General features: G+C 42.9%; 1 protein-coding gene across 1 annotated transcript in view; it reads left to right on the forward strand.

Annotated features, from left to right (window-relative positions):
- The window catches only part of LOC139410071 (PEX5-related protein-like), a 183,263-nt gene that overhangs the window by 131,225 nt on the left and 36,194 nt on the right, over positions 1-15,844 (forward strand). Inside the window, exons 5-6 of the mRNA XM_071155507.1 lie at positions 13,883-14,006; positions 15,514-15,607. Of these exons, the coding sequence (XP_071011608.1) occupies positions 13,883-14,006; positions 15,514-15,607 (218 nt within the window). The remainder of the gene's footprint in view (positions 1-13,882; positions 14,007-15,513; positions 15,608-15,844) is intronic.

The raw sequence follows: 15,844 nt of genomic DNA on the forward strand, positions 1-15,844 counted from the left end.
GAGTACAGGAGAGGGCTCAGAACGCACCCTTGTGGGGCCCCAGTGTTGAGGATCAGCGGGGAGGAGATGTTGTTGCCTACCCTCAACACCTGGGGGCGGCCCGTCAGGAAATCCAGTACCCAGTCGCACAGGGCGGGGTCGAGAACCAGGGTCTCGAGCTTGATGACGAGCTTGGAGGGTACTATGGTGTTGAATGCCGAGCTGTAGTCGATGAACAGCATTCTCACATAGGTATTCCTCTTGTCCAGATGGGTTAGGGCAGTGTGCAGTGTGGTTGAGATTGCATCGTCTGTGGACCTATTTGGGCGGTAAGCAAATTGGAGTGGGTCTAGGGTGTCAGGTAGGGTGGAGGTGATATGGTCCTTGACTAGTCTCTCAAATCACTTCATGATGACGGATGTGAGTGCTACGGGGTAGTCGTTTAGCTCAGTTACCTTAGCTTTCTTGGGAACAGGAACAATGGTGGCCCTCTTGAAGCATGTGGGAACAGCAGACTGGTATAGGGATTGATTGAATATGTCCGTAAACACACCGGCCAGCTGGTCTGCGCATGCTCTGAGGGCGCGGCTGGGGATGCCGTCTGGGCCTGCAGCCTTGCGAGGGTTAACACGTTTAAATGTCTTACTCACCTCGGCTGCAGTGAAGGAGAGACCGCATGTTTTCGTTGCAGGCCGTGTCAGTGGCACTGTATTGTCCTCAAAGCGGGCAAAAAAGTTATTTAGTCTGCCTGGGAGCAAGACATCCTGGTCCGTGACTGGGCTGGATTTCTTCCTGTAGTCCGTGATTGACTGTAGACCCTGCCACATGCCTCTTGTGTCTGAGCCGTTGAATTGAGATTCTACTTTGTCTCTGTACTGGCGCTTAGCTTGTTTGATAGCCTTGCGGAGGGAATAGCTGCACTGTTTGTATTAGGTCATGTTACCAGACACCTTGCCCTGATTAAAAGCAGTGGTTCGCGCTTTCAGTTTCACACGAATGCTGCCATCAATCCACGGTTTCTGGTTAGGGAATGTTTTAATCGTTGCTATGGGAACGACATCTTCAACGCACGTTCTAATGAACTCGCACACCGAATCAGCGTATTCGTCAATGTTGTTATCTGACGCAATACGAAACATCTCCCAGTCCACGTGATGGAAGCAGTCTTGGAGTGTGGAGTCAGCTTGGTCGGACCAGCGTTGGACAGACCTCAGCGTGGGAGCCTCTTGTTTTAGTTTCTGTCTGTAGGCAGGGATCAACAAAATGGAGTTGTGGTCAGCTTTTCCGAAAGGGGGGCGGGGCAGGGCCTTATATGCGTCGCGGAAGTTAGAGTAACAATGATCCAAGGTCTTTCCACCCCTGGTTGCGCAATCGATATGCTGATAAAATTTAGGGAGTCTTGTTTTCAGATTAGCCTTGTTAAAATCCCCAGCTACAATGAATGCAGCCTCCGGATAAATTGTTTCCAGTTTGCAGAGAGTTAAATAAAGTTTGTTCAGAGCCATCGATGTGTCTGCTTGGGGGGGGATATATATGGCTGTGATTATAATCGAAGAGAATTCTCTTGGTAGATAATGCGGTCTACATTTGATTGTGAGGAATTCTAAATCAGGTGAACAGAAGGATTTGAGTTCATGTATGTTTCTTTCATCACACCATGTCACGTTGGCCATGAGGCATACGCCCCCGCCCCTCTTCTTACCAGAAAGATGTTTGTTTCTGTCAGCGCGATGCGTGGAGAAACCCGTTGGCTGCACCGCTTCGGATAGAGTCTCTCCAGTGAGCCATGTTTCAGTGAAGCAAAGGACGTTACAGTCTCTGATGTCCCTCTGGAATGCTACCCTTGCTCGGATTTCATCAACCTTGTTGTCAAGAGACTGGACATTGGCAAGAAGAATGCTAGGGAGTGGTGCACGGTGTGCCCGTCTCCGGAGTCTGACCAGAAGACCGCCTCGTTTCCCTCTCTTTCGGAGGCGTTTTTTTGGGTCGCTGCATAGGATCCACTCCGTTGTCCTGTTTGTAAGGCAGAACACAGGATCCGCGTCGCGAAAAACATATTCTTGGTCATACTGATGGTGAGTTGACGCTGATCTTATATTCAGTAGTTCTTCTCGACTGTATGTAATGAAACCTAAGATGACCTGGGGTACTAATGTAAGAAATAACACGTAAAAAAACAAAAAACTGCATAGTTTCCTAGGAACGCGAAGCGAGGCGGCCATCTCTGTCGGCGCCGGAAGTTAAAAGAGCGGGATATAAAATAAGTTGTTTCTGAAAATAAATCACATACATTTATTCAAGTTTAAAAATACTAATATTGGGCCTCCTGAGTGGCGCAGTGGTCTAAGGCACTACATCGCAGTGCTATCTGTGCGAACCAGACTTGTCCCATCGCTGCAACTCCCGTTCGGACTCAGGAGAGGCAAAGGTCGTGAGCGGTGTGTCCTCCGAAACACACCCCAGCCAAGCCACACTGCTTGACACAATGCCCTCTTAAACCCGGAAGCCAGCCGCACCAATGTGTCAGAGCAGTGTACACCTGGCGACCGTGTTAGCGTGCAGTGTGCCCAGCCCGCCACAGGAGTTGCATCCCTGCTAGCCAAAACCTCTCCTAACCAATTGTGCTCCGCCCCATGGGTCTCCCAGTCGCGGCCGGCTGCAGCGGAGCCTGGACTCGAACCAATGCACGCTAACACGGGAGTAGTATAATAAGTAGAATTATAGTATAATGATTCTCTATACAGTGGATTCGGGAAGTATTCAGACCCCTTGACTTTTTCAGCATTATTCTAAAATTGATTAAATCGTTTCCCCCCTCCCCCTTTTGGCAAAGTCTAAGTGAGCTGTCATGTGCCTTTTACTGAGGAGTGGCTTCCGTCTGGCTACTCTACCATAAAGGCCTGATTGGTGGAGATGGTTGTCCTTCTGGAAGGTTCTCCCATCTCCAGAGGAACTCTGGAGCTCTGTCAGATTGACCATCTGGTTCTTGGTCACCTCCCTGACCTTGGCCCTTCTCCCTTTATAGTTCAGTTTGGCCAGGTGGCCAGCTCTAGGAAGAGTCTTGGGGGTTCCAAACTACTTCCATTTAAGAATGATGGAGGCCACTGTGTTCTTGGGGGCCTTCAATGCTGCAGACATTTTTTGGTACCTTTCCCCAGATCTGTGCCTCGACACAATCCTGTCTCGGAGCTCTACAGACAATTCCTTCAACCTCATTGCTTGGTTTTTGCTCTGCCATGCACTGTCAACTGTGGGACCTTATATAGACAGGTGTGTGCCTTTCCAAATCATGTCCAATCAATTGATTTTACCACAGGTGGACTCCAATCAAGTTGTAGAAACATCTCAAGGATGATCAATAAAAACAGGATGAACCAGAGCTCAATTTCGAGTCTCACAGCAAAGGGTCTGAATACTTAATTAAGTAAATACCTGTTTTTGCTTCAATATGGGGTATTGTGTGTAGATAAATAGATGTATCTATTTTATCCTTTTCTTAACTAGGCATTTCAGTTAAGAACAAATTCTTATTTACAATGACTGCCTACCAAAAGGCGAAAGGCCTGCTGCGGGGACGAGTGCTGTGATTAATATATATATATTTTTTTTAATAAAAATATAGGACAAAAACACACATCTTGACAAAAGAGACATTACAACACTACATAAAGACAGACCTAAGACAACAACATAGCAAGGCAGTAACACATGACAACACAGTATGGTAGCAACACAACATGGCAGCAGCACAAAACATGGTACAAACATTATTGGGCACAGACAAGGGCAGGAAGGTAGAGACAACAATACATCATGCAAAGCAGCCACAACTGTCAGTAAGAGTGTCCACGATTGAGTCTTTGAATGAAGAGATTGAGATAACTGTCCAGTTTGAGTGTTGCAGCTCATTCCAGTCGCTAGCTGCAGCGAACTGAAAACACGAGCGACCCAGGGATGTGTGTGCTTTGGGGACCTTTAACAGAATGTGACTGGCAGAACGGGTGTTGTATGTGGAGGATGAGGGCTGCAGTAGATATCTCAGATAGAGAGGAGTGAGGCCTAAGAGGGTTTTATAAATAAGCATCAACCAGTTGGTCTTGCGACGGGTATAGAGAGATGACCAGTTTAGAGAGGCATATAGAGTGCAGTGATGTGTCCTATAAGGAGCATTGGTGTAAAATCTGATGGCCAAATGGTAAAGGACATCTAGTCACTAGAACCTTTACCTGCTGCTCTATAAATTACGTCTCATCTACCTCAAGCTCTAAACCCTCAGAGGTAGTAATAACAACGATGGGGAGAGGGGCATTCTTCTTATCAAACCACATGACCTTTGTTTTGGAGGTGTTCAGAACAAGGTTAAGGACAGATAAAGTTTGTTGGACTAGCAAAGCTTTGTTGTAGAGCATTTAACACAAAATCCAGGGAGGGGCCAGCTGAGTATAAGACTGTATCATCTGCATATGAATGGATGAGAGAGCTTCCTTCTGCCTGAGCTATGTTGTTGATGTAAATTGAGAGGAGCATGGGGCCTAGGATTAAGCCTTGCGGTACTCCCTTGGGGACAGGAGGTGGCTGAGACAGCAGATGTTCTGACTTTATACACTGCACTCTTTGAGAGGGGTAGTTAGCAAACCAGGCCAAAGACCCCTCAGAGACACCAATACTCCTTAGCCGGCCCACAAGAATGGAATGGTCTACCATATCAAAAGCTTTGGTCAAGTCAATAAAAATAGCAGCACAGCATTGCTTAGAATCAAGGGCAATGGTGACATGAGGACCTTTAAGGTTGCAGTAACACATCCATAATCTGAGAGGAAACCAGATTGCATACCAGAGAGAATACTATAGACATCAAAGCCAGTCAGATGCTTATTGACAAGTTTTTCCAAGACTTTTGATAAACATGGCGAAATAGAAATAGGCCTATAACAGTTAGGATCAGCTTGATCACCCTCTTTAAATAAAGGACAAACCGTGGCTGCCTTCCAAGCAATGAGAACCTCCCCAGAGAGGAGAGACGGTCAGAGATAGGCTTGGTGATGATAGGGGCAGCAACCTTAAATAGGAGCGTCAGGGCTAATTGCGTTAGAAGGGATGGGAGATGAGGAAATGTTAGACTGGGAAGGAGGCATGGCTGAGTCAAATTGGAATTTGACTCAGCCAAATTAATGAAGTGACTTAATGAAGTGGTGATTAAAGAGATTAAGGGACATGTTGTGAGGAGGAGGGTTTATTCTAAAGGGCTTTAACTGTTTTCCAGAACTTCTTGGAGTTAAACCCACAGAGAGAGAACTGCTCCTTAAAGTAACTAACTTTGGCCTTCCGGATAGCCTGAGTGCACTTATTTCTCATTTGCCTGAACGAGAGCCAGTCAGCCTATGTATGCGTGTGTGCCGAGCCTTTCACCAAATGCAATTCTTGAGGTGGAGTAACTCTGCAAGATCACAGTCGAACCAGGGGCTGAACCTGTTTTTAATTCTCATTCTCTTTATGGGGGCGTGTTAACAATATCACTGAAAATATTTTTAAAAAGAAGGTCCAAGCGTCTTCGACAGAGGGGATCAAGCTGATTCTATACCATTTTACAGAGGCCAGTTCAAGGAAGGCTTGCTCATTAGTTTTTTAGCAAGCGTCTATGACAAATCAGGACAGGTCATTTCACTGAGCAGCCATTATGAACACTTGCTGTAAAACAGTGATCTTTAAGGTCATTACAGAAAACACCAGACTGATACCTATCAGGATTATTTGTGAGGATAACATCGAGGAGAGTTGCCTTTTCTGGGTGTTTGGAGTCATACCTTGTGGTATTGGTAATAATCTGAGAAAGATTTAGGGAGTCCCATTGCTTTAGGACTTGTTCAGGTGGTTTAAGCATGTCCCAGTTTAGGTCACCTAGTAGGACAAATTCAGACTTAGTGTAAGGGGTCAGGAGAGAGCTTAGAGCAGAGCAGGTAGGGTACAGGCCGGTGCTGGTGGAGGACAATATCACCTAGCAACAGTCAACAAAGAGCTATTTGAAAGTTGAATGCTTAAAACCAGCAAATCAAATTGTTTGGGGACAGATTTGTTGGAGACAACCAAGCACTGAAGGTGATCCTTGGTAAAGATTGCCAACCCCCCCAACAGAGGACAGGGAGAGCTCTGCAGTGTTGATTTATGACATTTGAATGTGCATTAGAAGGCAACAAGATCCTATTGTACAGCAATTTCATCATGTAACATGAATACAAAGCCAGCGAGAGGTGGTTGGAATAGGATGGGAGGCCAAAAGTCTGTGTAACCAATAGAGAGTCAGAGTCCCGAGTGTGGGAACAAACAGTCTGTCTCACGGTTGGGTAAACAAGAACGTTCATAGTCAACAAAGCATGCAGAAGTCATGAGGCAAATAGCAAAATGCACAAGAAAAAATTTAATAAATAACAACTTGGAGCTAGCCATTGTAAGTTCAGAGTCACTCACCCCAACAGGGGTGGCAGGTAGCCTAGTGGTTAGAGTTAGAGTGTTGGGCCAGTAACCGAGTAACCGGGTAGGTAACAACATCTCCACCCCGCTGATCCTCAACACTGGGGCCCCACAAGTTCTGAGCCCTCTCCTGTACTGAGCCCTCTCCTGTACTCCCTGTTCACCCACGACTGCGTGGCCACGCACGCCTCCAACTCAATCATCAAGTTTGCGGACGACACAACAGTGGTAGGATTGATTACCAACAACGACGAGACGGCCTACAGGGAGGAGGTGAGGGCCCTCGGAGTGTGGTGTCAGGAAAATAACCTCACACTCAACGTCAACAAAACTAAGGAGATGATTGTGGACTTCAGGAAACAGCAGAGGGAACACCCCCCATCCACATCGATGGAACAGTAGGTGAGAGGGTAGTAAGTTTTAAGTTCCTCGGCGTACACATCACAGACAAACTGAATTGGTCCACCCACACAGACAGCATCGTGAAGAAGGCACAGCAGCGCCTCTTCAAACTCAGGAGGCTGAAGAAATTCGGCTTGTCACCAAAAGCACTCACAAACTTCTACAGATGCACAATCGAGAGCATCCTGTCGGGCTGTATCATCGCCTGGTACGGCAACTGCTCCGCCCACAACCGTAAGGCTCTCCAGAGGGTAGTGAGGTCTGCACAACGCATCACCGGGGGCAAACTACCTGCCCTCCAGGACACCTACACCACCCGATGTCACAGGAAGGCCATAAAGATCATCAAGGACAACAACCACCCGAGCCACTGCCTGTTCACCCTGCTATCATCCAGAAGGCGAGGTCAGTACAGGTGCATCAAAGCTGGGACCGAGAGACTGAAAAACAGCTTCTATCTCAAGGCCATCAGACTAACATTGAGTGGCTGCTGCCAACACACTGACTCAACTCCAGCCACTTTAATAATGGGAATTGATGTAAAATATATCACTAGCCACTTTAAACAATGCTACTTAATATAATGTTTACTATACTCGACACCATCTACTGCATCTTGCCTATGCCGCTCTGTACCATCACTCATTCATATATCTATGTACATATTCTTTATCCCTTTACACTTGTGTGTATAAGGTAGTAGTTTTGGAATTGTTAGCTAGATTATTTGTTGGTTATTACTGCATTGTCGGAACTAGAAGCACAAGCATTTCGCTACACTCGCATTAACATATGCTAACCATGTGTATGTGACAAATAAAATTTGATTTGATTTGATTTGAAAGGTTGGTGGATCGAATTCCCGAACTAACAAGGTCAAAAATCTGTTGTTCTGCCCATGAACAAGGCAGAAGTCATGTTCCTAGGCTGTCATTGTAAATAAGAATTTGTTCTTAACTGACTTGCCAAGTTATACAGTGCCTTGCGAAAGTATTCGGCCCCCTTGAACTTTGCGACCTTTTGCCACATTTCAGGCTTCAAACATAAATTTATAAAATTGTATTTTTTTGTGAAGAATCAACAACAAGTGGGACACAATCATGAAGTGGAACGACATTTATTGGATATTTCTAACTTTTTTAACAAATCAAAAACTGAAAAATTGGGCGTGCAAAATTATTCAGCCCCTTTACTTTCAGTGCAGCAAACTCTCTCCAGAAGTTCAGTGAGGATCTCTGAATGATCCAATGTTGACCTAAATGACTAGTGATGATAAATACAATCCACCTGTGTGTAATCAAGTCTCCGTATAAATGGACCTGCACTGTGATAGTCTCAGAGGTCCGTCAAAAGCGCAGAGAGCATCATGAAGAACAAGGAACACACCAGGCAGGTCCGAGATACTGTTGTGAAGAAGTTTAAAGCCGGATTTGGATACAAAAAGATTTCCCAAGCTTTAAACATCCCAAGGAGCACTGTGCAAGCGATAATATTGAAATGGAAGGAGTATCAGACCACTGCAAATCTACCAAGACCTGGCCGTCCCTCTAAACTTTCAGCTCATACAAGGAGAAGACTGATCAGAGATGCAGCCAAGAGGCCCATGATCACTCTGGATGAACTGCAGAGATCTACAGCTGAGGTGGGAGACTCTGTCCATAGGACAACAATCAGTTGTATATTGCACAAATCTGGCCTTTATGGAAGAGTGGCAAGAAGAAAGCCATTTCTTAAAGATATCCATAAAAAGTGTCGTTTAAAGTTTGCCACAAGCCACCTGGGAGACACACCAAACATGTGGAAGAAGGTGCTCTGGTCAGATGAAACCAAAATTGAACTTTTTGGCCACAATGCAAAACGTTATGTTTGGCGTAAAAGCAACACAGGTCATCACCCTGAACACACCATCCCCACTGTCAAACATGGTGGGGGCAGCATCATGGTTTGGGCCTGCTTTTCTTCAACAGGGACAGGGAAGATGGTTAAAATTGATGGGAAGATGGATGGAGCCAAATACAGGACCATTCTGGAAGAAAACCTGATGGAGTCTGCAAAAGACCTGAGACTGGGACGGAGATTTGTCTTCCAACAAGACAATGATCCAAAACATAAAGGAAAATCTACAATGGAATGGTTCAAAAATAAACATATCCAGGTGTTAGAATGGCCAAGTCAAAGTCCAGACCTGAATCCAATCGAGAATCTGTGGAAAGAACTGAAAACTGTTGTTCACAAATGCTCTCCATCCAACCTCACTGAGCTCGAGCTGTTTTGCAAGGAGGAATGGGAAAAAATGTCAGTCTCTCGATGTGCAAAACTGATAGAGACATACCCCAAGCGACTTACAGCTGTAATCGCAGCAAAAGGTGGCGCTACAAACTATTAACTTAAGGGGGCTGAATAATTTTGCACGCCCAATTTTTCAGTTTTTGATTTGTTAAAAAAGTTAGAAATATCCAATAAATGTCGTTCCACTTCATGATTGTGTCCCACTTGTTGTTGATTCTTCACAAAAAAATACAGTTTTATATCTTTATGTTTGAAGCCTGAAATGTGGCAAAAGGTCGCAAAGTTCAAGGGGGCCGAATACTTTCGCAAGGCACTGTATATATATTTAAACAGTGTGTGTGCTAGAGGGGGGGCTGTGTTAAGGGTACCTGTTCAAGGGGAGACAGGCCAGGGCAGGCGGTGAACAGATCACCAGGTGGAATCCAAGCAGCAGTGCAGCAGGTAACGGGAGTAGGTGTCACTCCCATCTGGGAGAAGCTTTTATTTCTGGAGGCAGATTTCTTGTAAATAATGCCAGGGAATGGTCTCTGAACAGCGAGAGGGGGCTTCAATGGCCTCTGGATTTGGGTGGGGCAGGCTGCGAGAGACTCCTGCCACTTGTTGGGCCCCAAATCAAATCAAATTTATTTATATAGCCCTTCGTACATCAGCTGATATCTCAAAGTGCTGTACAGAAACCCAGCCTAAAACCCCAAACAGCAAGCAATGCAGGTGTAGAAGCACGGTGGCTATTAAAAACTCCCTAGAAAGGCCAAAACCTAGGAAGAAACCTAGAGAGGAACCAGGCTATGTCGGGTGGCCAGTCCTCTTCTGGCTGTGCCGGGTGGAGATTATAACAGAACATGGCCAAGATGTTCAAATGTTCATAAATGACCAGCATGGTCGAATAATAATAAGGCAGAACAGTTGAAACTGGAGCAGCAGCACGGTCAGGTGGACTGGGGACAGCAAGGAGTCATCATGTCAGGTATTCCTGGGGCATGGTCCTAGGGCTCAGGTCCTCCGAGAGAGAGAAAGAAAGAGAGAAGGAGAGAATTAGAGAACTTAGATTGACACAGGACACCGAATAGGACAGGATAAGTACTCCAGATATAACAAACTGACCCTAGCCCCCCGACACATAAACTACTGCAGCATAAATACTGGAGGCTGAGACAGGAGGGGTCAGGAGACACTGGGGCCCCATCCGAGGACACCCCCGGACAGGGCCAAACAGGAAGGATATAACCCCACCCACTTTGCCAAAGCACAGCCCCCACACCACTAGAGGGATATCTTCAACCACCAACTTACCAAAGGCCTCAACACCTCTCACTTCACACCTCAGTGCTAATTGAAGTTGTATCTGGTCTGTGCTAGCAAGCCTGGCAGACTTAATGTCACGTATACTCGCTCTCTGGCCTCTAGGTCACCAGACTGCTGATTATTATGCACACGTGTTCACCACGCGCACAAGCGCTTATTGACACTCCCCTGGACTTCATCACCTCCTTGATTACCTGCCCTATTTATGTCACTCCCTTTGGTTCCTTCTCCAGGTGTTATTGTTTCTGTTTCATGTCGGTGCACTGTTTGTGTTTCTTGTTTTGTTCATGTTTGTTTATTTATTAAATGTATTCACTCCCTGAACTTGCTTCCCGACTCTCAGGGTATATCGTTACACTTAACTCAGCATTCAGACCCCATAAAGTAAAATATATCATTGTAATGTACTTTATATTTCATTTTTTTTCTTCTTGGCTTTAAAAAGACTAAATGTGACTCACTCAGTTCCAAGTTGGATGGTGTCCTCACATCTCTGCTGTTTGTTTGCCAGAGCACCCTCCCTATAGCTTGGAAGAAGGAATCATTGGTAGCAGTCATCCCTCGTAAATTTGTCGTAAATTAGGTTGTAGGTTTGTAGTTAAGGTTAGCATCCAGCGGAGGGTAGCATCCTACATATGTCCATGCCGAAAAATCAAAATGTATCTAACTCCAAATCTATCCTTTTGTATAAAAAAAAAACATGTTGAAAAATGCGAAAGCTCAAATGCAGCTGTGTCTCTCTCTCTCTAAGGCCAATTGATGAGGAAATTGTTTTATTTAATCCATTTTAGAATAAGGCTGTAACGTAACAAAATGTGGAAAAGGGGAAGGGGTCTGAATGCTATCCGAATGCACTGTATATTTTTGCTTGCTTTGTCAAACTGAAATGAGACATATTAGAATATTAACAACCAGGAAATGGCAGAGCGATTTATGCATAGTGCGCCTTTCAATATGTTTAATGTTGAATAAATGAATGTGAAAGTGTATTTCAGTATCAAGACATACTCCATATTTGAGAGAACACTATAACGAGTATAATGACACCAACATGTTGTCTGTATCATCATGAACGGTACACAGGTTATAGGGTCTAAAATGGCAAATATAATCATGATTTTCAAATAAATTGTTTATGATACAAATGTAAAAAGCATGTTGTTAACTTCTTATGGCTGGGGGCAGTATTGAGTAGCTTGGATGAAAAGCGTGCCCAGAGTAAACTGCCTGCTACTCAGGCCCAGAAGCTAAGATATGCATAGTATTAGTAGATTTGGATAGAAAACACTCTGAAGTTTCTAAAACTGTCAGAATGATGTCTGTGAGTGTAACAGCACTCATTTGGCAGAAAAAAAATCAGAGAAATAATCCAACCAGGAAGTGGGAAATCTGAGGTTTGTAGTTTTGCAACTCTTTGCCTATCCAAGTAGTGTAAATTTGGTCCGATTGCACTTCCTACGGCAACCACTAGATGTCAACAGTCTTTAGAACCTTGTTTGAGGCTTCTACTGTGAAGGGGGAGAATGAGAGCTGTTTCAACCAGAGGTCTGGCAGAGTGCCATGAGCTCAGTCTCACACGTGGCTGTGAGAGTTAGCTGCGTTCCATTGCATTTCTAAAAGACAAAGGAATTTTCTGGTTGAAACATTGAAGATTTATGTTAAAAACATCCTAAAGATTGATTCTATAGATCACTTGACATGTTTCTACGAACTTCTAGGAACTTTTTGACTTTGTCTGGACCTAGTGCTAGCGCCTCATGAATTTGGATTTGTGAAATTAACGCGCAAACAAAAAGGAGCTATTTGGACATAAATTATGGATTTTATCGAACAAAATAAACATTTATTGTGGAACTTGGATTCCTGGGAGTGCATTCTGATGAAGATCAAAGGTAAGTGAATATTTATAATGCTACTTCTGACTTTGTTGACTCCACAACATGGAGGGTATCTGTATGGCTTGTTTTTGTGTCTGAGGGCCGTACTCAGATTATTGCATGGTATGCTTATACCGTAAAGTTTTTTTTAAATTTGACACAACGGTTGCATTAAAGAGAAGTAGATCTATAATTCCATGCATAACACTTGTATCTTTTATCAATGTTTATTATGAGTATTTTTGTAAATGTATGTGGCTCTCTGCAAAATCACTGGATGTTTTGGAAGCAAAACATTACTGAACATAACGCGCCAATGTAAACTGAGATTTTTGGATATAAATATGAACTTTATCGAACAAAACCTACATGTATTGTGTAACATGAAGTCCTATGAGTGTCATCTGATGAAGATCATCAAAGGTTAGTGATTAATTTAATCTCTATTTCTGCTTTTTGTGACTCCTCTCTTTGGCTGAAAAAATGGCTGTATGTTTTTCTGTGACTAGGTGCTGGCCTAACATAATCGTTTGATGTGCTTTCGTCGTAAAGCCTTTTTGAAATCAGACACTGGTGGGATTAACAACAATTTTATCTTTAAAATTGTGTAAAATACTTGTATGTTTGAGGAATTTTAATTATGAGATTTCTGTTGTTTGAATTTGGCGCCCTGCACTTTCACTGGCTGTTGTCATATCGATCCCGTTAGCGAGATTTCAGCAGTAAGAAGTTAAAACATCCTTCCCAATGAAGTTCCTATGTGATAATTTCCAGAACATTCTGACATTCCAAAAATATTTTCTACTCCAGCTGACGTGGAATCACACTATATAAGGGATGGTCTATAAACTCTTAATGGCTCTTGACTATTGGGCAAGTCAGGAGAATGTTTTGGTTGTCTGAAAATAATGATCTAAATTGGATGTTGGACCGCAACTAAATTTATGTCCGAAACCATGTTTAGTGTTCATTGTCACTCTGTAGTATGACAGAGCTGTTACGTGCAAGATTAAATTAGGTTCTCATTTGGACAATATTTATGTAGAATTTACTTTGTATCATGTCATCATGAATTTCATGACTACCTAATATGTAGATTATAAATCTGTAAAAATGTTCAGAAAATTCAATCAGGAACTGTATTAGCCTCATGTCCCCAGTCTCCTAAATGCTTTAACAGACTTGCCTACCCTTAATGAAAAGTTTCCCCTATGAAGTTCAATGGAGTTGACCTTGTTCATGTTCAAGATGGTCCAAAGAAAGATCAGGCAATTGCCTGTAATGAACAGATCATCTTAAAATCCATTAAGAGGTAACAGACGATTAGTTTCCCATTAGCAAGTTGAGGAGGTTAAAGTATTTTACTCTTCAAATGAGTTCTAATTATGCGTAGCAAGTAATTCATGAAAGAAAGTTTAAGTATAACCCTGGGTATAATTTACAAGCAAAGTTCATGTCCCTCTCATGACTCTGTCCAGATGGCAATGTTTTTTTTCCCCTTAGCTGATTGTGTTGTATTGTACCCTGCTGTTAGCTGATTTCTCCATGATCGCTCTTCCCAGTCATCATTGCCTCTCCTTTGGAGAAATGGGAGGAGCTCAACCTCCACCCTGAAAGAAACGGCAGCAGAAAGTGGAAATTGGAAAGACAACATTCATCGAGAAACTCCTCCAGCGAACATCTGTGGTAAGTAACCTTCCTGCACCTGTTATATCTAAGTCAGTTCCAAATCTGTTAAATTGCAGTTTGTTCACACACATGCATTTCCATCCCTCCCCCCAAAAAAGACAAATGAGCAGTTCATATGAGCATGTTATATTAGGTGTCTAATGAAAGCTAAGAGTCTATATTTTTGAGAAATTAAGCCATGCAGTGCATCTGGAAAGTATTCAGACCTCTTGACTCTTTCCACATTTAGTTACTTTGGTCTTACTCTAAAATGTATAAAATGATTTTCCTTGAAATGTTTCTACAACTTGATTGGAGTCCACCTGTGGTAAATTCAATTGACTGGACTGTGCGACCTTATATAGACAGGTGTGTGGCTTTCCAAATCATGTCCAATCAATTGAATTTACCACAGGTGGACTCCAATCAAGTTGTAGAAACATCAAGGAGGATTAATGGAAACAGGATGCTCAATTTCGAGTCTCATAGCAAAGGGTCTGAATACTTATGTAAATAAGGTATCTGTTTTTTACCTTTAATACATTTGCTAAACATTTTTGCTTTGTCATTATGGGGTTAATGTGCATAGATTGATGAGGGAAATAAACTATGATCTATTTTAGAATTAGGCTGTAACATAACAAAATGTACTTTCCGAATGCACTGTATATACATTTTCCAACCATTTTCCATCCCAAATAATTTGGAATAAGCAAAGGCTTTGATTTCTGGTAAAACAGATGGGAAATGTGGTATAGACAGCAACCAGGAAAAACTCTTAAAGGTATTATAAATACATAAAATCCCAATAATATTGAAGTAAAGACCCCTGCCAACTAATAAACACAGTTATTTGCCTTCTGTAAATTAAACATTGCCTTGTGCCTTTAAGATATTTAAAAAATGTATGTCCCTCATGAGGGAAAAGGAAAGTTCACAGAAGTAACATGTAAAGTTAGACCTACCAATTAGTGTTTTTAATGATAAAGTTTGTTTATGGATTATTAAGAGATTAAAACTGTGGTTTGTAACTACAATGGTTTCCTGTTACCAATTTGGTAACAGGAAACCATTGTAGTTACAAACCACAGTTGGGTCAATTAATTGTCTTTGGAGTCACTGATTGTAAGTAAGAATTTAATATGTTTCTAAAAACACTTCTACATTACTGTGGATGCTGCCATGATTACAGATAAATCATGAATGTGTGAGAGTTACAGAAGCACAAATATCGTACCCCCAAGACGTGCTAACCTCTCACCATTACAATAACAGGGGAGGTAAGCATTTTTCTTGGGGGGGGAAAATACTGTATTTGTGTCTAACTTTCACACATGATTATTCACGATGTATGCAGGACTATCCGTAATCATGGTAGTATCCACATTAATGTAGTGTTTAGAAACATATTCTATTCTTATTTACAATATTGCACCTTAAATTGTTTTGAGGGAGTAATGAAATGCAGAGTGGATCTTTTTTTTTTTTTACATTTATTGTTGATTTAATTGTCCTTTCTCTTTAGGTCCATAGACTGCAAAACACAACCAGAGGCAACCTCCATGAACTCATTGGAAGGGAATACCAAAGCAGAGGCAGAGCCAGCTCTAGCATTTCAAGTAAGCAGAGTCCTGAGTAGTCATTGCAGACCATTATTGTCTGTTCTGTCTGCACTTGAAATCCACAGTATTTGGAGTTTAACGTTTTTTCCACCTCGAAAACGGATGGTTTTGATTAGAAGCATGTTAGGCTGCTCTGTGACATGTTGAGAGGACTCTGCTTTGTTGGATGGAAGGGTTTTGGGACGCATAAACCATAGCGGTCATGCCAATCTCCTGATTCCAGTCAATGTACTA

Source organism: Oncorhynchus clarkii, chromosome 5 (assembly GCF_045791955.1).
Source record: "Oncorhynchus clarkii lewisi isolate Uvic-CL-2024 chromosome 5, UVic_Ocla_1.0, whole genome shotgun sequence".
NCBI lineage: Eukaryota > Metazoa > Chordata > Actinopteri > Salmoniformes > Salmonidae > Oncorhynchus > Oncorhynchus clarkii.